General features: G+C 38.8%; 2 protein-coding genes across 2 annotated transcripts; one reads left to right on the top strand and one right to left on the bottom strand.

Annotated features, from left to right (window-relative positions):
* Nucleotides 1-16,099, top strand: unc119b (unc-119 homolog b (C. elegans)). The gene is made up of 5 exons (XM_061055276.1): nt 1-588; nt 11,067-11,180; nt 11,528-11,627; nt 11,739-11,911; nt 12,674-16,099. Exons 1-5 carry the CDS (start codon nt 330-332, stop codon nt 12,784-12,786), a joined length of 759 nt encoding a protein of 252 aa, XP_060911259.1. The 5' UTR covers nt 1-329; the 3' UTR covers nt 12,787-16,099.
* On the bottom strand, nt 15,579-27,170 carry slc13a2 (solute carrier family 13 member 2). Its single transcript, XM_061055273.1, has 12 exons — nt 26,832-27,170; nt 24,659-24,787; nt 22,998-23,134; nt 21,990-22,249; nt 21,727-21,904; nt 21,500-21,622; nt 19,639-19,848; nt 19,050-19,150; nt 18,745-18,860; nt 17,970-18,131; nt 17,733-17,870; nt 15,579-17,409 (listed from the first exon to the last, which is right to left on the bottom strand). Exons 1-12 carry the CDS (start codon nt 26,982-26,984, stop codon nt 17,278-17,280), a joined length of 1,839 nt encoding a protein of 612 aa, XP_060911256.1. The 5' UTR covers nt 26,985-27,170; the 3' UTR covers nt 15,579-17,277.
* Between the last annotated feature and the right edge of the window lie 458 nt (nt 27,171-27,628).

The raw sequence follows: 27,628 nt of genomic DNA, 5'->3' as shown, positions 1-27,628 counted from the left end.
TCAAACCCCGCCGACTATTCCCCACAGATTTCTAGCTTCACTTCACACAACAAGCAATTACGTGCAGCTGCGCGGAGAAGCGTCCAAAACGAGCCTGCTGTGCGCATCTCGCGCGTAGCCAACGGTATCCGGGACCGTTTGCATGTAGTCTCATCTGCGGAGACAGACAGCAGGCTCATGAAGACGAAGCGGATTTGAATTAAGCAGCGGATAACAGACAGCAACTCTGCATCCTTTGGCGAGGACAGGAAGGAGGGAGGGAGGAGGGGAGGCAACTATTTAGTATCTTAGTGCCCTGGGTGAGAGAGGGGGAGGAGGAGGAGCGGAGAATGAGCTATTCTTGTACCAGCAGAGGCAGCAGCCAGGACCCATCGAGCACTAAGAAGCCTGCCGGTAATAATCCGGCCAGAGACACCGGAGGCGCAGACAGCTCCAGTAACGGCAGTCCGACGCAAACGGCGGCGATGAAGGTGAAGAAGGGCTGCAACTCGGCCGACGTGGGAGTCCCGGTGACCACGGAGGAGGACCTGCTCGCGAGCGCGGTGGTCACTCCGGAGGATGTGCTCGGCTTGCAGAAGATCACAGAGAGTAAGTTCACTGCTTCTGATAGAAGAAGGACAAATGTTACAGCCGCCGTGTGAGTCATGTTTCACGTCATTGGCCGTGTCCCCGTTGTTTACAGGCCCCACTCAAACACATGGTGATGTATCATAGAGACCTCTCTCTGGGAAATGTTGCCCACCTGTCTGCACGTGCGCGTTAAACCTCTCTTCTTAACATCTATGGCAGCCCCGTGACCTGTGAAGAGAGGGTCGGAGTCAGTCACAGGACTGAGGAGGTTCAGTTTGGCAAACACTTACGGAGAAGGCATAGTTTCTTTAATTGTGTTCTTTATTGAGTATGTCTGTCCCTTTGGTTTCATCTGACCAGATGGTGCTGAATGACGAGACTGAGGGGTCGTCCTTCATAACAGTCTGCATACTTAATCTAATTGAGTTAATGTTTATGCATAGATAATTATTGCATTCATTTCCAATGCATTGAAACTCAGAGGATAAGCAGTTGCTGTTATGTTTGTGATCCAAAATGTACTTTTACCCTAACCTCATACCAAAGTTAGTTATTTTGCATACCAAGCTAGACTGCAGAATTAACCTCAAATCTCCAACGGGATGGATAACAGGTATTTTCTCAGTGGTAGAACAAGGATCCATAGCATTGACTTGTGAAGTGAGCCAGCCAGGTTCATAACTTACAAGAAGCAATATTAACGTTTAAAAATTATTCATCAAAAGTAAAAACTACATTTCAACATAATGTAAACATTCAAAAGTATCTGTAGTGATAATCACTGCCTTGCCTGACAGTAGCAGACCGTTCTTTTTTTTAAATAAAAGCTGTCAAATAAATGTGGAACAACATTGAACATCAACTAGAATACAAGTACTGTGACCTGAAGGTGTCCTTTAGCATACTGGGTTTCTACTTTATATCACAGAAAGATTATACAAGTAGAGATTATATGTTCACATTATTAGTCTTTTTAAAGTGTTGCTTTGCTATAGGCAACATGTTAATTTCCAATAGTTTGTGTGCACCTTAATGCAACGTTAATGCCTCTATAAAGTTCTGTTTTTATTTCAATTATAAAGAAAACATTTCAGTATTCATAGCATTTAGCCTTATCTTCTACTTGGGACCTTTAGATTATAAAAAGTATACAAAAGCTGCTCTTTTATTTTGTGTTAAGAAAAAAGCTGTTGATTACATATAACTTAATGCAGTTCCTTTTTTTTTTTATGGTGCATGTCAAAATCAAGCTTCTTATAGAGAAACACAGGAGAGATGGCAGCCAGGAAGCTCTTATGTGCACAGAAACACCTACAGCCATCTCCACCTCAGCTCATAGAGCAGTAGTTAGCTAACAGGTGGCCAGCAGGGCATTTGACTATTTAAAGGCCGGTGTAATACCTCACTTACACAACACGGTTACATTGGGCGTTACAGAGTGTGGTTACATGCAAACCCTGCATCGGATTTTCTCCCAGCTATTTTAAAAAGTGTTTGGTCACTAAACTCACATGGTACATTAAGGTAATGATGGTAATGTACCTGTTCGGCTAACACCTGTGACTGTGCTGTTCCAGCCAAGCAGCAACCTCCAGTGTTGAAAAATGTAGCCAATTTGGAGGGCAAAAAAACTAAGTACCTGGAGAGTCCACTTAAGGCTTGCTCCAAAAGACCCAGAATTCCTATACCCCATAATATAATGTCCATATTGACAGCCTGGTTAGTTGGCTTTTGTCTTTATTGGCACACACTGAATGAGGGTTGATTGTTTTTTTTAATAACTCATCCTTCCATCCATCTGACTGCATTCAGATGGCTAGCTGTAAGGAGGCTTAAGGCCCGCCTCCGCTTCAGCTCTTTGGCTGTTACTATAGGTTGACTGAAAGTTTGGTTGAGATAGCTTTTCCAATATGGCATTGCCATTGTTGTGCTTCAAAAATGCCCTTCAGAAACCAGTGGGTAACGTCACACAGTCCATGTTTTATACAGTCTGTAGTTTCATCACAGTCACTTCTTGTCTGGTCCAACAGCAAGGACTCCTTCACTCAGATCCTACATTTTGAATCGTCTTGTCCTTTTTCTTGTATTCCTTATTGTATGTACCTATAGAAAATACACACATTTTAAATTTTGCAGATGAATGAGAACTTGATTGTCTACTGAAGCGTGATCCCATTTTAATGAGAGAACGAGGAGCTCTGGGAACATTTACTTACTATCATTGCTAGTTTTTAAAATTGCCTTTTAACTTGTCTGTTATTAACAAGAGGAGATTAAAACATTTCAAATTTTTGAAGTGCGGTTTTGTGAGGTTGTAGCTGGTTTGAAGAAACTGGCAGTAGGGCCCACACGGAATCTAAACTATGTAATGCTGTTCATGGGGCTGTGAAAAATGCACATCAGGTACAAAAAGACCCTAGATGTAAAAAAAAAAAACATGTTTCAGTCAAGTGTATGCCACATACTTTTTAAAATATTTTCCCTGCTCTACCTTCCATCAGACAGCTCTGTTTTGAGGCTTAAGATGGTTCTGTATTCCCACAGGCAGCCAAGTTCAACAATTTATTTTGCTAAAGGAAAGAGCCGTCAGACGTGGTGAAAATATTCATAAAAACATAGCAGCATTTTAACAACTTTTTTTAACAAGAGGCACTTATTTTTTAGTTATGATCTGTTTACATGTGAAATGTTGTTTGCTTCTATTGTTTTTTTATTCTTCCATACTGTGGAGACAGCTAAATATGTGCAGCGCCTGTGTCTAGGTAAAGCTTCCCAAAGGGGATAGTAAAGTGTGTCGTAGCAAAGCCGTGAAAGTGCATTTTTCTCACAGCAACATCTATAACGGTACTTAGCTTTGGGTGTAGTCACGTGCCAGCTTCTCCAGGGACTGGCTACAACTGTACCATCTGTTTAACAGGTGAGTTTAATTTGATAGAAAAGGTGTGTGTATCTGTGTTTATCTGTAGAAGTCTGTGGGTGGTTACCCCGTGAGTGAGTGAGTCCATGTGGGGATCTTTGTCCAGCTGAACAGAAAACATAAATATGATTCTGTCTCCCTTGCTGGAGCTTAGCTTTGTCAAAACGATCTTTTTCCTACCTCTCGGTGTCATCGCAGGAGGCAAAAGGAGGCATGTGTGAATCACCACAGAAACATGGATGCAAAAATCAATATGGTAACATGTAGCATCTCCCTGCGGTTACAGGCAGCTCTGTTCTCCCCCACACTTCCTCCTCTACCTTTCTTGCTTACCCTCCCTGTTTATCAGGGAAGCTGTGCTATTCTTCACAGAAATTGATGTTTGAACACTCGAACTTTATCACATATCTTTTCTGGAGGTCAAACAAAGCAGGAAACAACCTGAACCCTCTCTTGAGAACAAGCCTGAACCCTTGCTGTTATCTGACTCGTCTCTCTCTGCTGCTGCACATTCTCAAGTGGCTGAAATTGATTCCCTTCCTAAGTGGCATGATACAAAGTTCATGATACTTAACACATCTCTGACAGACTTGACAACAGTCCTGAGTCGACCACTTTTTCCTCAGGGGTTGTTGTTTTGGGGCGCAGGTGTCTGAAAAACTTTTGAGAAAACAGACTTTAAAGTTATACAAGAATCATTTTGTGCTCCATCTGGTAATCAAAGCATGCTGCAGAGCCTGATGAAGATTAACAGAAACAGAACAAGCCTTCTGCTAAACTGACTGGTCTGATCCAAACTTATGTTCTTAACTAAGTCTTAATCTGTCAAGTCAGAGTGGGACTGTTTGCAGCCCACAGAGCTGACTGAAATGCTTCTATACACACTCGTTTCTTTCTACTAAGGGTTTGTTTCAGCGTCATTACTTTTGTTTTATTCAGAGCCAGAATGATGAAACTGCTTAGACAATTAGCTGACTGAAACTGAACATGGACAATCATCAAATGCTTTGATTGTTATTTATATTTGTCCTTTCATTGTCAAAAAATAGGATTAGTGTCTTTATTTTTAAATGACTGTTCATTGAATATCTCTTGGCTTTAAAAAAAAAAGTGTACTAGCTGAAAGCAACAATATATAGGATTTTAGTGTCTGAGTGCAACTGACAGTTCCAAATTGCAGTGCGTTATAAGCGAGACCATAGTGTTGATAATAGATTTCCTGAGTTTATTTAAATGGATTCAGTGGTTAGGTCTTATTTGGACGTCAGCTGAGTGTCAGACAGAGTACTAAGTGTGTGAAAACTCTAAGGCGTGTGGTGTGAAAGTAAAATAACCCAGTGATGATCTGTGAGAATAACCGATGTGTGTATTTCCTAAGCAGATTAGAAACAGCTAAACACTCTGCACTGTGATGGTAAAAGATTAGCAGGAGATGAAACAAGTCATCTTCATTTGCTTACCAGGATTTGTAGACAAAGAGGGGTCACATAGTTTGAGACAGAAAAAGCACTGCATAAATACAACTTCAGACTACTTTTTGCCTTTATTTGTTTAGATTTTTTATTAATATTTAAAAAATAAGGTTAATATCTAACTTATGTAGATTGCATCCATATTTGTAGTCCTATCATGAAACTCAAAAAAACAAAAGTCATGGGAGTTTTCAGTCCCTTGTTGATCTATCTCGTCAATTTTTCACTGTGCCTTTTTTAAAAAATATCCCCAATTTTTATCACAGCCTCGTTGCCATGACGCTGTGGTCATCAGCAGGCAAATCCAGGTCAGTAAGGCAGCGACGAATGAGTCATCATTTCTGCATGCTATTTAGCTTAATCACAGGGGAGGAAATTGTTACATATCAAGTCTGATTTATTTAAACTTATTATGAAACAAAGTGTGGCTCTTCTGTAATCAAAAACACAAGTATCTCAACAACCTAATTTCACAAATATGATAAACAAATATACATTTAACTAAACCTCTTTTTGGCTCCAAGGGCAACGCTTGATTTAAACTAATCAAAGAGCAATTTAGAGAGACATTTTTGTAGATGTTGTATTTTTTACTTATTAAGCTCACTTTTTTATACCCTGCACTTTCTGCTTTCAATTCAAAGTTGTTGTTTTTTTAGAGAGAACTTACCAGAATTGTTGAGGTGATTTGGTCTTCTCTAAAATGGTGAATGCATTATTTTTTGGAGGATTCATTAAAATACAATGAATGCCTCACTAGTAATATATTTTCAAGGCGAAGAGTATAACTTCAGACTTACCGGAGCACAACTTTTCTGAAACATACAGCCATTTTTAAGAGATTAAGACGAAGAATGCTATGCTAGCAGCTCTGTCAGGCTGGCCCCTCTTATTTGGGCTTGGATTGGAAAGCTAACACACTCATAAGGACAATGCTAACATGTATATGATGGTGAGGTTGTAGCTTAATTATTTAGGTTTCACAATAAAGGATACTTCATCTTTTGGCACATCAGCCACACTCTAAAACGATTGTTCAAGAAGGCTGCCACATAGCTATGACCTCGATGGCAGCTTTATCTTTACATCTTTGGTACAAAAAAAATAGTGTGCACACAATTTCAACAACAATGGACATTCAGAATAAACATTTATTATGAAAATAATCATGTAATAATGTTCACAAACAGTCTGTATGAATGCCGCCTTGTATGTTAATCATATAATTGGTGTGACAGACAATCACACCTTGGGACGTACCATTATAATCCTTATATTTGAGGGAAAACTTGACGTGAGAGATACTGCTGTTTAGCTGTATAACAGGCTTCGACAAGGCTTGCAGCGTCAAACCCAGTTACATCAAAAACACTCAGTGGCTTTGGCGGCCACTTCAGCACAGACAGAGAAGATAATTAGAGACACTTGAATGTGTCAGTAGTATGATTTGTTTCTGTCTTGCAGCAAGGTTAACCCAGTAACCATGTAAAGGACAAACCCTGCACTGATCTGAAGCTCTTGTTGGAAAGAATAAGCTACACCTCTGTATCAGTGTTGGCTGTTACCATCGCGTTTTGTTAATATTTCTTTAATATGGTTTTATTTGCAATTTGTGTTAAACACCACAATGTCACCGAAATCTGTTTCTGCCGATTGTTATCTGGGTGAACTGCTCATATAAGCCCAGAACTGTTTATTTCAGATGAATCTAGGTCATGTAGTTCAGTATGTGTCGAACTGCGGACCTGACCTTGTCTGTAAACTGGTGATTTCTGAAATGAGTCAACAGGATGAAGGACTAAAGGATGTCAGCTGAAGGATGACTGAACCAAACATCTGACTTTCTGATTTTTAACAAAAATACCCAACTGCCCCTGCCTACCTGAACTCCCTCATCCAGATCTACACTCCTTCATTCCCACTATTCTTTTCCAGTGAAAGGCACCTGATACCTTCACAGCAGGACCCTAAATCACTAGACTATTCACGTCTCTAGTCCCCCAGTTCCCCTGCAGAGTTCATTTCCCACCCATGCACTTAATGCTAGCGATGGGATTGATGATGACGATGATATTGATGATGAAGCTGTTGATGTTGGGATTGGTGATTTTTTTTTTTTTTAAATTGCTTCCATACACCCGGTGCATTGACAGTGGGCACTTCCTGTCTGCACCTGTGTCTGATCTAACCTGAGGTTGTTTGTTTCCTCCTTTCTAGATTCTGGCTTGTGCTGTACTTACTTTCAGATCTAGATCGCTTTGGGCAAAAGTACATGAAACTGTCACTTGCAATCTTGTAAAACATCAGTTTCCCTCTCTTCGTTAGACGCTCTCTGTTAACGGTTCAAAAGTAGGCCAATGATTAGTTTGCTCAATTCATGTGTATCCATCATGTGGCTCAACAATTGGGTTTAATGCTGCAGAAGTTGAGACTCGATTTGAACAGTATCCACCTTGATTAAGACCTCAGCCCCTTTTACAGGCACTTCCTTCTTTAACATGTCCGGACATTTTGTCAGGGGAACGCCTTGATGTCCAAATATTTTGACCCAAAAATTATCTAATCTTAATAAACATTTACATAATACGTGCATACATGTTATTTCTGATTAAGACATGTTTGAATGCAGCATGGGATTTCCTGGCCCCTTTACAGCAAGCTAGTGGGCTTTTGGATTAGGTTGAACAATTTGTTTGCCTGCTTCATACTCGTGTGTGCACAACAGCTGCCTTCACATTGTCTTCCTTTTACGTGTTGTTTTATCAAGGCAATAAAAAAAATTCACAATCACACAAGCATTCTCCTCCGTATCCCGCTGCATAGTCTCCCCTTATTTGAAGCAAACTGAATATATCTCCATTAGTTGGAGAACACACCTTAGAATAAGTACCTCATGTGTTCTACAATGTTTGGACCTCATTGTCCAGAGATTGTGTTATAAGTGATTGATTTTCCAATCTTGCTAATATCAGAGTAATAAACACTGATCTCTGAAATTTACATGATAAGCATCCATTTTCTCGCAAGATCAGTGTGTTTAGTGTGATGCATAATTCAGCTTTCCAGCAGTGACCATTCACCTCACACACTTACTGTAAAACTTCAATTATACAACATTTAGTTCCGACCAAGCAATCTGATGGGACAAGAGGTATCCCATGAGTGACGATATGAAAGAACAAGGGACGCTTCACAATATGTTTCACTCCTCATTAGCCAGTTAGGTAGACAATCTATTCATCTTGTTAGTTAGGTTGACAATCACTTTCAAATATATGCTGTAGGTTCACTACATACCGAGCCATGCAAGCACATATCACTGTCAAGAAGTAGTTGATTGGTCTACTGACAATGCCTTGTCCACCAAAAAATGTCACAATTGTTTACTCACATCAAAAGGGAAAGCTTGGGCTATTAAATAAAGTTTTACTGTCAACAGAAAGCTTGTTGAAATTACTGCACAGAAGGAGATCTGACAGTGATAAAGAGTCTGTGCAAGCATTGAGCAACAAGTTAACCTTGGGGGGGGGGGGTTGTTATGTGTGTGTACATGCGTGCATGTGTGGAGTTGATGTGTGAAGAAGACACAGCCTCAGCATCCAGACTGACAGCGGAGCAAAGGCATCACAGTGCCACTGTGAATCAGATTATCTGTGTCAGGCACACCTCGTACAGTAAACAGAGCTGACAACATGCTGTGACTTCAGGGAATGGTTCAACATTTCAGGATGCTCCATGAATACATAAAGATGAAAAATAAACATGCAGGGAGGAGTGTAAAAATCCTCCAGGGGGGGGATTAAAGTAAAAAATAAATACTATTCAGGAAGCAAAAAAGCTCAGGCTCAACAATAACAGTAACACTGTGAGGAAGACTGAACACTCGTCGTGCTGAAAGCTTCTGGCATCTTTACATTTTATTTGACATTTAAGAACACTGAACTTTTATCAACTTTATGCATCTTTATTGTTGTTATTTTTAAGACAAATATCGATCCAGGTAAAATACAGCCATGTTTGTAGTTTCCATCAGCGTTTGTACCTGTAATGGTTTGTGCACATCTCTCAGTAAATGACACACTTGTCCTCTTTATTAATAATATGTATAGATTCCAGCCAAAATGAAGACAAATCATAATGTTTGGGGAATTTGTGTATTTCTTAATTCAATGTTAAGTAATTTCCATTTCTGTGACACATTTCATAAATCCTTTCATTCAAATGTAAACCCTTATTTTATGGCCCTTATGATGGAGACAGTTCAACAAGCAAGATTGAAGACAAGGAGGGTCTAATAAATGGATTTAAAAGTTAAACACGCACAATTTCTGGCTCTCTGTTTCTCCTTATAACCAGTGGGGGACAAAGTACACAACATGAATACTTGAGTCAGAGTATAGTGTGTTTATTTTATTTTATTTTGATGTTATTTTGATTTTATTTAAACTCACATACTTCAGATTTCAAGATTTGCAGGCCCAAAATGATCTGAACAATATTTGGAACAACCAAAAATACCTGAAGACCAGGGAAAATGTGATCCAGGCTTTACACAGAAAGAAAACATTGACATCTTTTTACACAGCCATGTCAGTATAGATGCAACTGTACTCTGAACTCTACAACTGTGCAGCATATTCTTATTCCTGTTGCTGCTAAAGCTCCCTTTGTTTTTTTTACTTCTCTGCAGCGTTGTTGGCACCCAACATATAGGCTACAAGAAGAAAAGGGCCTCTGGGACAACTTCTCTTTTCATATTCTTCTTATTATCTTTTTTTTTTTAACCAAATGCTGTATACTTATTAAATGACCACATAGTCCGATAAAGAAGGAGGTTAGTGAGTAAAAGTAAAAAGTCCCTAACCCTCTTAAGATAGATCTAAGAAAGATATCAGTTGATATATCAGTATCAGATTTTTCTCCTACATCAGTCGGGTCTAGTGGCTCTTGGTATCATCGGATCAGTCAGGAAGCAGGAAGTGTCTGCTCTGCTGGGGAACGCTAATAAGCAGTGACACTGCCTGCAGAGGGCAGGAAGGATTAGAGGAATAAAAATAACTCTTTCTTACTGTGTGTTTGTGTGTCTCTGTGTCATCCTCTTTGTGATCTAATCACTCCTTTAACATGGGTTTTCACTAACATGAAGGTCAAATATTCATTGGAAATGTAAGAAAATGTTTTTACCCAGTCTAAAAATCATAAATGGTTTGATCTGATTTTATATCATCAGAAAATATGTGTGACTTCAGCTGGATAAGTTAGCTTTTCTTTTCAGGGATTTCATTTCTTCGTAAGATGTATTCATTAAAATGACACAAATCATATTGTACAGCTTACAGTTGATGTATTGATATGAAAGTATTTGACACATATTACCTTAAAAATCCCCTCGAGCCAGACTCAAAGTCAAACTTTGTCAGGGATGTGATTCTTCTGCATAAATGCAGAATTCTGGATTTTCAGATCTTTAGGTGTGACGAAGAATCATGGATGTCCGTTTAAACCCACTCTTTAAAAGAAGGAGGATAAGCCAATTAGTCATAGAACGAGAAGGCCGTGACATAAATAGCCTATAGTGTGTGATGATACTTTTACTTTCCAAGTATGCATGCTAATGTTTGTGTTGCCCTTCAACTAAATCATTTTTCTAATTGGCAGCTATGTTAACTGTGGGTTTTTTTTTGCTGGTCTTGAATATACTTCAGTGTAAGACACATTGTTAGCCACCAGCTAACAGCACAGCATGATCCAGTTTCGATTAACGTTTTGTTTTCATGTGACTTTGTAGCAAAGGTTGAAACCAGGTATGAGTGAGTTGCTATGGTTACGTAGACATTGTGCCCCCCCCCCCACTTCAAGGTCCACTTGAGGCTGTCTCCAAAAGACTTGGAAGTCACATACCCACCCCATATTCCCATCACATCCTTGTTTATGTATTTTACCCACTTTCTTCATTTATACGGTATGAAGTATTGATCTGGTCCTGCGTGTGATTGAGGTGCATTTTCTTATTATTTCATTCAATAAATTATTTTTTCATGTAGTTTCTGATCTGTGATTTTCACTCTCACCCCTTCTCTCTCTCTCTCTCTCTCTCTCTCACTCAGATTATCTGTGCAGCCCCGATGAGAACATTTACAACATTGACTTCACCAGGTTCAAGATCAGAGACATGGAGACGGGGATAGTGCTGTTTGAAATCACCAAACCTCCATCCACAGGTGAGAAACAGCACTGCTCATTGGATGTGTTCTATCTGACCTCTACGGATAAAAAGAATACTGCATACAATAAACATGATGTAAATCAGCATCTTACATTTGATTTACTTCCACAATGATTGGCTTATTATCATAAAAAAACGAGCTTATTCAACCTTATGAATGCAGATTGTTTTGCTTCTTATCTTTTTAGAAATAGATTTATCTTCTGTGAAATTAGATACAAATCTCTTGCTCATTCTGATATTTTTTCTGGGGTCGTTAATACTGTATATTATAAGAAGAAAGGCCAAAATGTCTGACAAACTCTTTTCTGTTCTGTTCCCACAAACTAATCACCACTGTAGATAAAGCAGGCGAGAGGAGAGATATAGACCCAAACGCTGGCCGTTTTGTCCGCTATCAGTTCACCCCCGCTTTTCTCCGACTGCGGCAAGTTGGAGCCACGTAAGTGCGCATCTTTATTTACGAGGAAGCAGTTACCAACACACAGATTTGTTGTGTTTCTGCCTCACTCACTATTTCCTCTCTCACTGCTGTCTGCTTTTTTCCCTCCAGGGTGGAGTTCGCAGTTGGAGACATGCCGATTGACAACTTCAGGATGATCGAGAGACATTATTTCAGGGAGAAGTTGCTCAAGAGTTTCGACTTTGAGTTTGGATTCTGCATGCCGAGCAGCAAGAACACCTGTGAGCACATCTACGAATTCCCCCCTCTGTCAGAGGACAGCAGTAAGTGCACACACACACACACACACACACACACACACACACACACACACACACACACACACACACACACACACACACACACACACACACACACACACACACACACACAGTAGAAAACGATGTGGATAGCCTGTGTTTCTGGAAGAATGCTAACTTACTTCTTGTTGATTAGAATTGACAGACACTCAGTAGTGTAGTCTAGTTTATTGTAGTGGGCATACTCTGATTTTTCCCCTCCCAGCCTCATACACACTCATCCAGAAGGGTCACCCATAAGCACCACCACACTCATTAATGTGTACAGTTAGCATGTGTTACAGTTGGTTATGTGTGATCCTCATGTCCATTCATTATTAGCAACATACACTTTGACAGCCATTGACATTTACAGTTAAGGAGATTGAACTGTTTTCTTCTGTTCAGCATCAATCACTATCTCACTTTACCCTCAGATGTTATATGAATACAGTCCCTTCAGCACAGACTTAACAGATGGCTTTCTCAATGCACATTTAAAGGTGCAGACTAAAGAAAAGCTGAATAGTAATTGTGTAATTTTCAGTTCATCTACTCTAACTAAGGATGCCTGCTTTATTTCCCACAGCCTGACTCTCAGTATACACTGACTAGTCTATGTGAAAAGTCTGGCTGTTTGCGTTCACACATACAGCTCCTCCAGAAAATATCAGAAGTTTTAAGTATAGAAGTGATCAGCTTGAGAACTAGAGGTTCAGCAGTGATGTTTTTTGTGTCTCCTCACAGTCAGAGAGATGGTCCTACACCCATACGAGACACAGTCTGACAGTTTCTACTTTGTGGACAATAAACTGGTGATGCACAACAAGGCAGACTACTCGTACAACGGAGGGACGTAAAGAGAACACGCTGTGACGAGGGACAGGTGGATATATGGACTGACAGGATGGGTGACACTGTGGGGGTTAACTGCCTGAAAATGGTCTTTCTCTCTCTCTCTCTCTCTCTCTCTCTCTCTCTCTCTCTCTCTCTCTCTCTCGCTTTCTTTTCTTCCTACTGAGGGATTACGGACCAGATATCGCCGGGGCAGTTGGGCACACACATATATATATATATTTGATTCAAAGCTCTATGTGCATCTGTAACAAATTGATTTTGAAACATGATAAACCAGCAAGTGAACAACTTTTTAGGCAAAATTATGGTTTTTGCTCTCTAGCCATGTCATGTAGTGTTAAAAAAAAAATTAAATTATTGATAGAAGTTATTTTTCTCATCCATGTATGTACATGTTAAGATTTAAGAAAAAAACTAATCTTGCTTCTTAAAAAGTGTGTTTTTAGGACTGAAATGACAGTTTTAAGTGATTTCCAGATTCAGTGAGCGTGTGTGTGTTTTTGTACTTTTTATGACTGTGACTTTTTGTAAGTATGCCAGTTAGAAGCATGTCTGCCTTCGGTCTGGTAGAAATATATTAATTTAAAAGTCAATAATGTGGTCATCTGGTTAAATAGATTTAGATATGTTTGTGCATTCTTTACACAGTATAGATCTGCTTTCTCATATGCACTCCTGAAAAGTTCTAGAGAGTCTTAGGAGGACTGTCCATGAAATCCGAATGAGCTGCATGTTCACACATACACCTCATAGCAGGAGACAGGCAAGACGTGATGTAAGAAGAACAACGCGGAAGTGGTGGACGAAGCAACAGAGTCCGCTGTACTGTACCACAATATGAGGGGAATATTATTGCCTTTATATCAATGCTATGTGTAGTTTGACAGAATCACAATATCATCTTATTTTTATTCCCTGATTCTTTTCCTCTTATTCCTCGCTCTTTCTCCAGTCATGTGACCTGTATTAACCATGGAGCGTCTACGATTGTTGAACATATCTACATGGCAGCCGTTTTCCTTTGTTGTCATTCTCAGGGTATGAAGTTCAAATGCCGTTATTATGTCATACTGGTGTGTTCAAGGAAACTTAAAGAGGTATATTTATAACTTAACAAAGGAGTAGTTACATGATACAATTAGCTGTTGATGATAGCCGTGCTAATGGGGATTATAATATGGTGTTTGAATTTAAGAAATATAGCTCAGGTTTCCTCTTTATTTTGGATCGACATTGTATTTCAGTTGATGATCAATCGAGAAGCAACGACAGGATATCAATTTGTCACGTTCCCGACATGTATTTTACTTAAAACCTCAACACAATAAAACATCACAAAGCTTAAGCTTCCACCCCGGATGTGAAGTCAGAGGAAAATGGCTGCCGTGTGAATATGCAGAATTGTCTCAGCTCAAAGCACAAAAAAAAAAAACGTTCAGTACCAACAATCAGGAAGCTTGTAAAGTGATCATAAACATACTCTATCATCTGTGAACTCATCAGGCCTCATGTGGCTTTTTAGGTGATAAAGAAGTTGTCAGAAAGTGGTGCTTTGGGTGTCCAAGATTAAGTTTAGCTGTTTTGGAACTCTTTATAAGGGATTTTTTAAATGTTTCTTCAGTTTCATTCAGTATTGTAAAAAAAAAAAAAAAAAAAGAAGAAGACAGGGAAATGTAGCAGAATAACAAAACTCCCTGAAATCTCACGTTTTTTTCTTCTGTGTATAATGTTTCTGTGATGGTCCTTGTCGTGTCCCTCATGTATTCTTCTCATTCTATGTGTTGTCTCTCTGTTACCTGATTTCTGACTCTTGTACATTTCTATGCCGTTGTTTTCACTTGGACACATTCCAGTGAATTGGTACAGGAGTGTGTTGATCTCTTGTTATTTAAAGGCATTCATTTTACAAATGATTAGCAACTGAACTGTCTTCAGATGTCTCTAAACTTTAACATGCACACTTGGCTTTCTTCTGTCTGCATTGAAACACAACCTGACTTAAATAGTGTCATGTTTTTTCCAGCATAATTACATTGACAATTGATTTGATGCTATTGCAAGTCAGGTTAATTTGTATGAACTCAAAATCAATCTGCAACATCAGTTGTCTTAAAACAAAGGCTGAACATTATTTGTTAATTCTAGTTGAGTCAGACCTGTGAATAAGTGCAGCCAGGGGAAAGGACATTTCTTGAATGCACCTGTTGAGTGTTTAAATCATTGACTGTATATAAAGATGGACAATATGTCTGCACCTCCTCACGTTGAACAAAAGTGAAAATACCTTGACTCAGGCACTGACACATAACTGGTGATGTCATGTGAAGCCAGAGTCTGCTGGTGGACCCTTGGTATTTACTTATCGCTCTTTCACTAACCCAAACACACATTTAACTTACCAGCAACACAACAAAGATCCCTGAGGTCCGTACAGTCCTCAGCAGAACAAGTCCTTGAATCAGTTTGAAGCAGACCCTCAAAGCTACTGTAAGGTAAAGGCTATTGTGTTAGTCCAGTTGTCTGTCTTTTTATACAGTCTATGGTTCCCATAGCTCAAGGATTGAAATTAATTCAGACGACTCAAAGTTGAGACAGGGCCAGGAAGAGACTCAGACTGACTTGAATGTTATATCAAAGAGTAGGACAGATTTATTTAAGACTGGTTGTGTCCTGGTACAAATAATTGAACTGATGTGAGGTCTTTCAATGTTGGTGTGACTGGTAAATAAAAGATGTATAGGACTTTTTGAAATAAAGTAAGTTCTTAGTTTTTATATTGTGCAAAGAGAGTATACAATGTTCACACGTTTATTTTCAGCATAAGAGTCTGGCACAGCAAACATAAAATGTTGAAAACAAACACATCATTCAGCAAGAACTTAATGTCTGTCTTTTCAGTTTATTACATTCACCTGTAATAAACACAAAGCACAATGGAAACCGACCTAAGTTGCAATCGTTCACTGTTGGCAGCCTCTTATCAGTTATCCTTCAACCAACCTTTCAATCTGTTCTTACTGAACAAAATCTGAGAAACACATTCCTGCCAATGATTGGTGTTTTCATTTCCTCATTGTTAAAAGGACGTCATTTGCTGTCACCTGCACTTTATGTTCTGTACATGTTCCTGTATCGACTGGAGCCGATCTGTTAAAGGAATGTTTTGACTTTTTGCAAAGTACGCTTGCTGGTTTGCTGAGAGTTCGACAAGAAGTTAAGGAGTTAAGCTGGCACTAGTTGATGATTAGCTTCAGCATAAAGATAAAGAAACAGGATAACAGATGGCCTGGCGCTGTCTAAATGTAAAAAAAAGAATGCCCACAAACACCTCTAATGCTTACTTATGTACAAGTTTGATCAATCCGTACAAAAAACAAAATGTACAATAACAATTTGTTTAAATAAAGGAGCAATGTGGTCCAGAAAGTCCCTGCTATATTTTTAAAGACTAAACACATAAGAAAGTAATGTTGATTTGAGCTGTGCATGTTTGGTTTGTTTGTTTAACTAATGTTATTACACCTTTTTCCCTTGTTTATGGTTATGATGCATTATTTATCTTCTCAAATCTTGAGTATTTTTCAAAATGTTTACAATATTTATTTTTATCTAGGCTCTGTAATAACAAAGTCAAGGTTCAAAATGTCCCTATAAGCGACACCATCGCCTTTGGTTTACATTTAACACATTTCAAGACATGAAATATATTGTCAACGCTCGTTCATGGTCAACAGTGTAAGAAAAACACTGACAGAAAATACAATCTGCAACAAAAAATTACACACTTACAGAGTTCATAAGTTAAATATACTGATAAAGGTAATTTAATTAATACGTATTTAAATATGATCTATTAACATAACATGGCATAGAATAATCACATTGTTTTAAATAATCCCTCAAATATAGTGTTCTCATCTATTCATCGTTTTCATCATATATACATTAATAAAATGAAATTACATTCTGTGAAATGTGTATAAGTAAATGACCTCATAAACTGGTGTTTTTTTAATCACGTTATGTTACTGAAACAGGAAGTGGTTAACACAGTTGGTCTTAGCTCAGCAGTAGAGCTGTCACAGTTTTCTTTAACTAAGTCTTGGTTTGATAGTGATATCAGTTTGTAATTTTGAATATATGGTTTTGAGTGAGTCAAATTGTTATTTTAAATTTGATCTGGTTTTTCTTTAAACTTGATCATCTGTAAGATATCAATCTATTGTAAACACTATATGTCTCCAACAAATAAACAGTTTTGGTCATTTCACTTGATAGATTGACGCCAAACAGGACTGCGTCTGGTTGTTACAGTTGCTGTCAATCAAAGTGTGTCAAACTTTTCTCAAACAGTCCTGCTACATTTATTCTCTCAATTCCCCTTGTAAAATACCTCAGTTAATGTTCTTCCTATACGCTGGATGTCCCTTTTTTGGTCATAAATATTTGTTTGTTCTGCTATAGAGTTCCTCATCGTCTCCTTCCTCTCTTGTTCAAGGCAGGACGGTTGAAACGTTGGCCCACTCAGGGAAGGTGCCCATGTCAAACATGGCATATCCCCAGGTATTGATGCCAAGATTAACAGTCAAGATCCCAATGAGGTTCAATATGGTTCCAGCTTTCACCTGAAGAAAGAGTCGAATTTAACATTGTGGACTGTGCCCAGTTGAAATACACAGAGTATATCGCAGAATCAGAAGTAATCATTTTGGTTAAACATCCATAAACAAGAAAAATCATCATTGCACACTTCCCAGTTTGCAATTATTTTACAAACAGGGTAGTTTTGTTTAATCTGAGAAAACATGAGACGTCCACCAAAGTCTACAAACTATTTTTTCCGCATCTTATTCCAAAAATATAGATATTTTAAATTCCCAGAAAAGTAACAATCCAAAACATATTTTTAAATTGCAGTATTATAAACTGTTATGTGTGTGTATCTTACCATGTCAAAGACTTTGAGGTTTCCAAAAGAGAAGGCAATTGCGTTGGGTGGTGTCGCCACAGGCAGCATGAAGGCCAGAGAGGCAGCGATGGTGCAGGGCAGCATCACATACAACGGGTGTATCTTAATAGCTATGGCCTAAGAAACATGAAGAAAAAAGAAACAGAATTACATACATTGAGAAGATTTGTGTTACAGCATGACTTTGTGTGCATGTGGACATTTGAGTTCTTTTACCATCGAGGCCAGTATAGGCAGGAACAAGGTGGTGGTGGCTGTGTTACTGGAGCACTCGGTGAAGGTCGCCACCAGCAGGCAGAGCAGCAACGAGATGGCGTAAGGAGGAATTTTCTGCAGAGGTGTCAAGCTTTCTCCCAACCACTTGGATAGACCTGACTCCTAACAATATACATATCATGACAAAAAAATCAGGAGTCTAAAGACAAAAAAATACAGTCAATGGCCAAGCTAGCACAGTGGTCCAAAGGACGGTAGGAAGGATCGCCATAAAATGGGATACAGGGGTTCATGCTCATCTGAGAATTCTACACTGTGATGTACTTTGTTGCACATGCAGCACCAGAGTAACAATTGGATGAATCTCCATTTAATTTTAAAATATTTTAATCACTTTGGTGATCCATTTAACTAAACCATTTATAGCCACTGGGGGTTGGCAGTGACACACATTGCCTCTCACTTTAAGGGTTGCTAACATAACAAAGATATCAAAAAGTTGCACATTTTTAGAGTCTGGGTTGCGTAAACAACATTAATATTAATTTGGAGTCTTGTTAAAGTTTAATAAAAGCGAGATTCCCATTTTAAGAGTTATAGTTGAATTTTTTACAGTACAATGCTCAGTAATCACTAGGTTTAAATGCTAATTCACTCTTACAGATCAACAGTTATCATCCTAGTGATTCAAGAGCCTGTGATAGCTAAAATTTCATAATCTGACCAACACTCCAAAACCCAATGGTCTCTTGTAACCATGGTATCCATCCCTTACCTCACTGCCAGCAGCCAATGCAAAGCCTCCTCCAAGAAGCAGGATGATGTTCCAGGGCATTCGCTCATGGACCACCTGCCAGTTCAGCAGAGCAGGGGGGGCCTTGATCAGTTTACCTGTGAGTCCCAGTTGAAGTGTGAACATGAGGTTCAGTTTGAAAAAAAAAAAGCATAAAACCTGCCAGGTAATCATCCCCAAGCACTCAGATGAGCTGAGATTAGGTCACAAGAACTTCATTGAGGCATGGTGCTATGTGGATTCTTTGATGCTATCGTGATCAGTGGAAATTAAAGATAACACTTCACCTTTTTCATTATAACCGTAACCTCCACATCTGGGCAGCTGGGAAGGGATGACGAAGAAGAGCATGGACATGAAGATAGCAACTGTTCCATCAGACACATACCTGAAGAAAATAAAACATAATTTAATATTGTTGGCCAAGCTTTTTGCTGCCATGTTTCATTATTTGGAAAGAGATAAAAATATTAAATATGTTCTGCCCCACATTAGGAATATAGGAATAAACAAATAAACAAATACAAGACTAATTAAAAAGCAAAAAGACAGAAATAGTATTTTTTTTTTTTAAACAGGTGATATTCTACAAAATTATTGTATTAAATAAATCCTTAGACAAGCTTCTCTCTTAATGCCTTTGCACCTCCACAACCTCTCTGCAGCACTCAGGCCTGTAAGAGCAAAAAATCCTTTATGAAAGGATCACAAAAAGGCTGCATAATTTCATCTTTATGATTGAACTATTAAGCCATCACCCTAGTATCGAAATTATAGATCAGTTCATGGTACTTGTTGACATAAATAAAACATAAAATATGGCAACACTTCATGCTCGTATAAGCAGAAAAGCAGGACAGAAAGGTCAAAACTCACGGCCCGTCCATGTTGAAGAGTACTGTTGCCCATCCCTTTATAAAGCCCGGCTCTCTGGTGAACCAAAGGAGCACCAGCAGAACGAAGATGGTGAGCACCCCCACCTCAGCGAACTTCATTGGTCCCAGCTTTTTGTACTCCCCCCTCATCACTGCGTACGCCTCCCTATCTCTCTCTGTTTTCATGCCACAGCCGAATGTTTGCTTCAGGCTGTGGAGGACAAAATTACAAAACACAAAGCACTGCAGATTAAAAAAATAAATCTGAATCTGTAAAAAATGTAATAAAATGAAGGCAATGTTTATAGACTCAGAGGTGTGTCATGTATGGAACTGTGTACACTTAAAGGCAAAGGGGATTTACAGCATACTTCACTTCAATTGCCGTTTATTGAATATCAGTTCTGATCAGAGTTTCAAAAACATATTTTGTCTTGTATGAAACAGAAGAAGTATGAAGTATGAAACAAACATGTGAATGGTAACATTAACTTTTGTTTCAGTCAGAAATGACAATGTGGAAGTTGTTCTAACACACAAGAAACAAACAATCATGTAAATTGATCTATTTTTATGAGTGCTAACAGCCTGAGCATTTTCTTTAGTGTAGGTGGCTGATGGGTAATGTATGCTATGTGAAGTTTAGTAGTTGATGATTCCACAGAGTGAAATGTGTGTGTCTGCAAAACAGAAAATTGCAATTTGACTGCACCAGGCTAGCTGTTTCACTCTATTTAAAGTCTTTGTGCTAAGCTAGGCTATCACGCTGTAGCTTCATATTTAAATGTTTAATTGATATTCTCATCAAACTCTGCGCAAAAGGAAATTATCATTTTTCCCAAAAGGTTGGGGTATGTGGTAACGCGTGTCTTATGTTTTGTAATGTAAATGTATTTAAAGGGTAGCTCATCCAGACAACTTGAGCCGTTTTCACATATGCACTAGATAATCTAGATATTTACAGGAGGACCGCTCCGGAGATTCTCCCGACCTAGCCGTTCACATATGCTCCTCACAGCGGGGGAATATCCCTGTCAGAGGTGAGGGGGATCGGGGGATTTCTTGCGATAAAACGTGACGTAAAAAAACAACGCGGAAGTAGCTGCCGAAGCAACAGAGTCCGCTACACAACGCTATAATGAGAATATTTGCCTTTATATCAATGCTATGTGTAATCCAGTGGAATGACAACATCCACAAGAGAGCGGAGAACGACACACTGACGACCAGAAAACATAATGCAGCCGTTTAATTACGTGCACGGAGATCATAGTGGTCGCAAGCAGACACTTTAGCCGGTCACTGTATATAAACATAATTCTCTTTCTATTGGCTTGAGGTGAATCCTCCGGAGTATATGCTGCCGCGTTCAGACATCAGCTCACTTGGACTTTCTGCGGAACAAATACTAGGGGTCTGGCTGGAGAAACTACGGGTAAAGTCCACGCAAAAAAATGCGGCTGGTTGCGTTCACATATAGCCTAAAGTCCTCCGGGTAGCCAAATCTCCAGAGTTTTTCAGGAGATTTCCGTATGTGTGAAAAGGGTTATAAATAGCCGTAATGTCTAAAGCTACACGCAAAAATTCAGGTTTAGCTTTAAATATGAGTGAATTATGGGCTTTAAAGAACATTTTCTGTTTTTTTCTGACTTAAGAAGAAATAGTCTTGGGGTGGAGATGGCCTAGCGGTTATGTCGCGCCCCATGTATCGAAGTTATAGTCCTCCAAGCGAGCGACCTGGTTTCAAGTCCAACCTGTGGCTCCTTTCCTGCATGTCATTCCCTAATCTCTCTCCTGGTTTACCTAATGTATCTTTACTGCTCAGAGAAGAATCTGAGTCTTCCATGCGTATGTTGACTTACTTGAAGCCTAGGAACATATACTGAAGCCAGAGCCATGTCAGCACCAGCATGAGCAGCATGTTGGGAAAAGCAAAGCCGAACCAGCTTGCAAAGTTGATAACATCTCCGTTCCCAGGGAAGAGACTTAACAAAACATAGAGTGAGAGATAAGAAGAGAAAGAGGAGTGTCAAACAATAACCAGTTTCATATATAAAGTAATACCCTCCTCCCTCTATTTATGACTTACTCATCGATTTGACCCTTGAGGATGATGTTAGGCGTGGTTCCAGTGAGCGTGGCGGTGCCCCCGATGCTGGCAGAGTAACACACACACAGACTCATCCCTTTAGTCAGGAGGTCGTACTTGGCATCAATTTCTTTACTCTTGACCTCCTGCAGGATGTCTGGAGTCAACTTTATTTCACCTGGAATTCAAGACACGCCATACATTAAATTTACTGTAAGAAGAAGACCATAAACCATCTCTCCAGTATATCTTTTTTTACTTACACACTTTGTCCTCCAACTGAATGTTGGTGTCTATCTGTTTCTTGTCTGTTTCTGTTAATTCCTCTTTTGTTTCTGTGACCTCGAGCTCAAATCCCTCATTATCGGCTGCAGCCTGAATATCTCGGGCGTCTGCCCGGGCCTCTGTGGCTTTCAGCTGCAACAGCACAGCATGTGCGATGGGCAGCATCATGGCAGTGGTGGCCGTGTTGCTGATCCACATAGACAGGAAGGCAGAGACGGCCATGAACCCGATCATTAACCTGTTTGACATGGTAGTGAATTGAAAGAATTGTAACCATGGCTAAAACAGTATTAAGGGATGAACACATCATAATAAAAGCCTACTGTTAAATATATATATTTAGCTACTATGTCTGTAGCACCATGTGGGTTTTATTTGTCATCATAAGACATTTTAGGTTGTCATAATGATATCCCATTACACATCATCCAAACATAATCTGTGTATCAAGAACAAAGAATAATGCTATATTACTGTAACATTACAATAAAAGGGTTTTCAAAAAGCATTGGTATGATATCTCTTTTGTTTTCCTTATGCCTTGCAGCATTCCTTAGTGTGGTTGTTCATTCTGTTTCTGCAGCATGTTCCTGTTATTGAATGTGTGAAGCCTTTTTATCCTTGCTTAACATGTCCTGTCAAATTCAAGAAGTTTTTTTTTTTTTTTACCATTAACTTTGTGTTTCCTTAAATTTCAGTGCATGTATTGTGCTGACATTTCCATTAATAGCAAGAAGCATTAACTGCAAATGTCATTTAAAGTCATCAGTTTAGTAAGAATCACTCAAAAATGGAATCACTCAAAAAATTATTGGAATAATTAAGTGAAGGATTGTCACTCCAAACAGTTGATGTGTTATATGATCTGAAGATTTGAACAAGTTGAGACAAAAAAGACTCTTGTCAGCACTGATGATAGCAGGGTTTAGCTTTCTTTTCTTCTACAGGGAACATGGGTGAGCTGTATCACAGGTGAGTATTCTTACAGGGACGGACGAACACCAACCAGCAGCAAAACTCGGAGAGCGATGCGCTTATGAAGGTTCCAGTGCTCCACAGCTATGGCCACCAACAGGCCCCCAATAAACAGCATATTAGAGTCCTTCAGATACTCAATACTGACCTGAAAAAGAAATAAAAGACACACAACCTTAGAACACTAATTAAAACTACAAAAATGTGCTAAACAAACATGAAATGTGTTTTTAACTGCAGTGGTAACCTGTGACCCAGCTTTACAAAGAATAAATGTGTCATGATTTATTTTATGAGCAATAAAAAATAAACACATGGCATATGAATCCTAACTCAGAAACAAGCTGAGCAGATAGTGGGAGCTGGACACGTGGCCTCGTGTTTTACGTTTTCTCGATAGTCAATTGTTCTTTTCTGTGTTTTAATCTTAAGTGGTTGAGAGCAGCAGCATTAACTAGTTATTCAAAATCAATCAATTCAAGTCTGAAATTAATGTGTTCATTTTCATGCAACTAATCGCATGCTATTTAACCCCCTTTAGGCGCACTGTGGATAAGCCATTGAAGTGTCTCCCTGTAGTCACAGAGATGGAAAAGAATGACACTGCTGCATCTTTTCATTTAAACATTTTTTTAGACAACTCAGTGGACGAGTCAAAAGTAATGTCCACCTTATGAAATCAAACATTTGACTTTTTTATCTTACCCTTGAGCTGTTTTACTTTAGTTTAATTTTCGATCGATAACAAGTGGATTTTTCCGTGGAAAAGTTAATGTCATAACCTTCTATCTACCAGAAGATCTTACTTTATTTCAAAATAAAAGCAGGGTTTAATTCATAAAGCAAGTATACTCTCAGCTTAAGATCCTTCAAAAATGAGAGCCTAACAATTGTTATTGTTAAACGCTAAATAATTGAATTTCAAATATGTTATTAACTATTGAAATTTTGCGATTAATGGCCTTCAAAAAAATATGTTATATATACAGAGTATATATATATATATATATAGAGAGAGAGAGAGAGAGAGAGAGAGAGAGAGAGAGAGAGGGAGAGAGAGAGAGAGAGAGAGAATTAGAGAACTTTGCAGGGTGAAGGGCTGTGGAGATTGTTTTATTTTTTATTGTGTGGCACGGGATGCATTGACATACTTGCAGAGAAAGAGGTGTACTGAATATCAGCTTTGCTGTGATTTGCTGTGCACTGCTGTGTAACTGTATTCAGAAGACCTGGCTGATTTGGAGTAACATATGGAGAGAAAAGTCCCAGGTTGTGTCTAAAATCACACATTCATTCCTTTCTCCCTTCTCACCAGGGAGTTATATGTAGTGGACTACATAGTAAATAGTGAGTGATTTCGGACACAGCCCCAGTGACATTGTTCTCTATATATCAGCATGGAATGCTTCTTGTCAAATTGGATTACTTGGTTGGACCTAAGAGTTATTATAAATGTAAGTAGTACCAGAGGTATGCTCTAAAAGGGTAACAGCTCAGAACAACTGTTCTATAATTATTTTTAAATAAACATAAGAAGTTCTCTGTTCTTCTGATGTCCTTCAGCTGTCCTCGGGCTGATCCTGATCTCTGATATTGGTCAAGCAAAGAAAAATATGTTCTAATAGTGAGGCAAGGAGACTGACAAGCAAAAAAATGTAAAGAGAGATTTTACCGCTCCAGCTTTCATGACGCCCATCATAGGAAAGAGGACGACCGGCAGGAGTGCAGTCACAGCCAGAGGCATACACTCTGTGCACCAGTACAGAGCCATAAGGATGATAACATAACCACATCTTGCTGGCTGTAAACAAAAATACAAGTTTTCAGGCTAAATTCCTTCTGCAGCATTTTGTCATTTTACATCTGAAACAGGCTAATATATGTAGATATTCAGCATAGACACACGAAGAGAGCCACAAACATCCAGTAGAGTACACACAGTATTTCAGTGTTCACTTCCTTTGTCTTATCGCAAGGCTCTCTTTAAATGGCCTTAAGACTTTTCACATGTAGATAGCAGTAAGCCCTGATCATAAAACAAAATGTTTGTTGTGCACTTGTCTCAAGAGATACTCTTTATGGATCCTCAGTAAAATCCCTTTACACAACGGCTTTTTAACTACATGACAAAAAATTCAAACTCAGCAGCTAGTACACTTTTATTGAGACTGATAACGAGTTTTGGGAAACACAAATGCTTTCTTGATGAAGGTCAAAGTCAACCCCACTGTCACTACAAAGTGAGTATATCCACTGTAGTCACCCCATGGTGGAATTACCTCAAACTCCATTGAGCCACACTAGCCCAGCTTTTTCATGAACACCTTTGCAGTTTGCACTTAATGATACTGATGCTGTTGAAGTTGTTGATAATGAAAAAAAGTACTTCTAAACATCATGTGCATTGCCTCTGTGCACTGCCTGTCAGCATCTATGTCCGTTCTAACTTGCAGCTGTTTGCTGGCACTTACTGACCTTGATTCCTCCTGTCTAGATCTGTGCTTGTACTTACAGTCAGATGAATGTGAATTTGGACAAAAGTGTCTGCTAATTGAAATTGTAACATTGAAACATATGAAGCTCAGGCCAGGAAATGATTAGTCAAGCTTTGCTCAAAGACCGTAAACAGGAGAAAAAAAGCTAGCCTAGCAACGTCACTGGTAAAAATCTCCTACCAGGCTGAGGAAAACAAAAGTACAAAACACAAAGCACTGCAGATTTGTAAAAAAATAAATAAAATGTTTATAGAATCTAGGTGTGTCATGTATGGAACTGTGTACACTTAAAGGCAAAGGGGATTTACAGCATACTTCACTGCAATTGCAGTTTATTGAATATCAGTTCTGATCAGAGCTTCCTGATAGCTGATTTTTTTTTTTGATGTATTGTCAGACAAGCCATGCAAGCATTTTCTCCTACTTTTTTTTTGTTTTTATTCTAAGCTAGGCTAAGCTAAAAACTTGATATCTACAGTTTAGACATGATAGTGGTGCATTGATTTGCAGCATCAACTAAAGAAGCCATGCATTTAGGGTGCAGCCTTATTCAATCCAGTGGCAGAAATTACACCAATAACAAGAAGCCTGGGTCATGTAGAGCATAATGTGTTTCTAATGATAACGCGGGAGTATAGCCTTGGAGAGATACTCTATCTTTCCCGAGGATTTGCTAGTTAAATTTGAACACCTTGCAAGCGATAAGTGGTGCAGACATTCAACAGCCAAACGCAAGCTGTAGAATTGAAACCCTGTATTCATGTTATGTGTTAGTTCTCAGTGTAAATTAGAAGGTTTATGTTGTCCTGAACAAGACCCAGAAAATGGCTGCAGTTTACCATAATTTAAATAAAATATAAATGTTAGTCTTTTCTATGCATATTTAAGTGAAAACCGGTGTGTCCTTGCTGTGGTTTCAAGATGTTTTGACTCAGAAGGTATAATTAAAAGTTTTTTTCCATATAAGCTAACACAACATTCAACACTTTTTCTCCAGTTTGAGCAAGTGAGCTATGACACACGTGCAGTAATGTTTCCTGACAAGGCAAGTCACTTGTTGCAGCTACAAAACTACATTGTTCATGTTAGATGATTTATTTATTCATAAAAAATTAAAGAACTATTGGGATGTGATGTTTCTTATTAATCTCATTTAGTGTTGGCCAAGCATATTAAATGTTTTTTTGTGATTTACTTCTCTGACTTGTACAATACAGTGACTAAAGAAGAGAAAACAGAACAAATGGGCACACTAGTAAATATATTTGGCCCAGTCCCAATCAATTTCAAATGTTTTAGATTCTCCTGTGATGCTCCTTTAACCAAAAGTAATGACTCAAACACACTTACCGGTGTAGGGATGAGTATTGGCAGAGGAAGCAATGCAAGTGGAGTGAGAATGATGATGAAGTAGTTTCTGTGGTACAACAGCCATAATAACCAACGACGCAGGATTCTCTTAAAAGATGTAAAAGCTGACATTACCCGGCCACCAAAACCCATACTTGAAAAGCTTAGGAAAAAGTCACCCGGGGAACTATGAGTGGTAGCACAACAACACCACCTGGTCTACGTGGAAAAAAGAGGAGCTAACAGCTCAAAATAAAACCCCACACTAAGCTCAACTGACTTTAAAGCTTGAGTGAACCTGTGGAAAAGTAAAGAAGTGCTCCTCATGGAACCATTACGGAAATGAGACTATGGCTTTTATCTACTCTATTTTTATCTCTCCCGGCATATCAAACATTAACTTAACACAGAGAGTGAGGAAGATGAAGCTTGTAAAAGAAGGTGATAGTAAAAGGTTAAAAGAGGTGGATAAAATCATATTGAACAGCCTGTTTCAAATGAAGTTGAAGTAGCATAATAATAATAGTGATAATCTTTTAAGAAACACGTGAAACAACTGTGTAACACTATAAAATTTAACCTAAGGAACTTAAGGTTTATCCGAAACCAGTTACCCATTAATGCAGCAAAGCTATATGTGCACTCAATGATTTTCTCACACGTCATATTGTATCACAAGCTGGTCGCAAGCAGGTAAAACAACACTCGTCCCTCTCCAAACCCTGTACAAGCAAATACTCAAGGCCCTGGACAAAAAGCCAACAAGTTACCACCACTGTAACATCATTCAGAGGTAT

Source organism: Labrus mixtus, chromosome 14 (assembly GCF_963584025.1).
Source record: "Labrus mixtus chromosome 14, fLabMix1.1, whole genome shotgun sequence".
Taxonomy (NCBI): Eukaryota; Metazoa; Chordata; class Actinopteri; order Labriformes; family Labridae; genus Labrus; species Labrus mixtus.
Note: the sequence above shows the minus strand (reverse complement) of the source record. Positions and strands in the feature narration are given on the sequence as shown.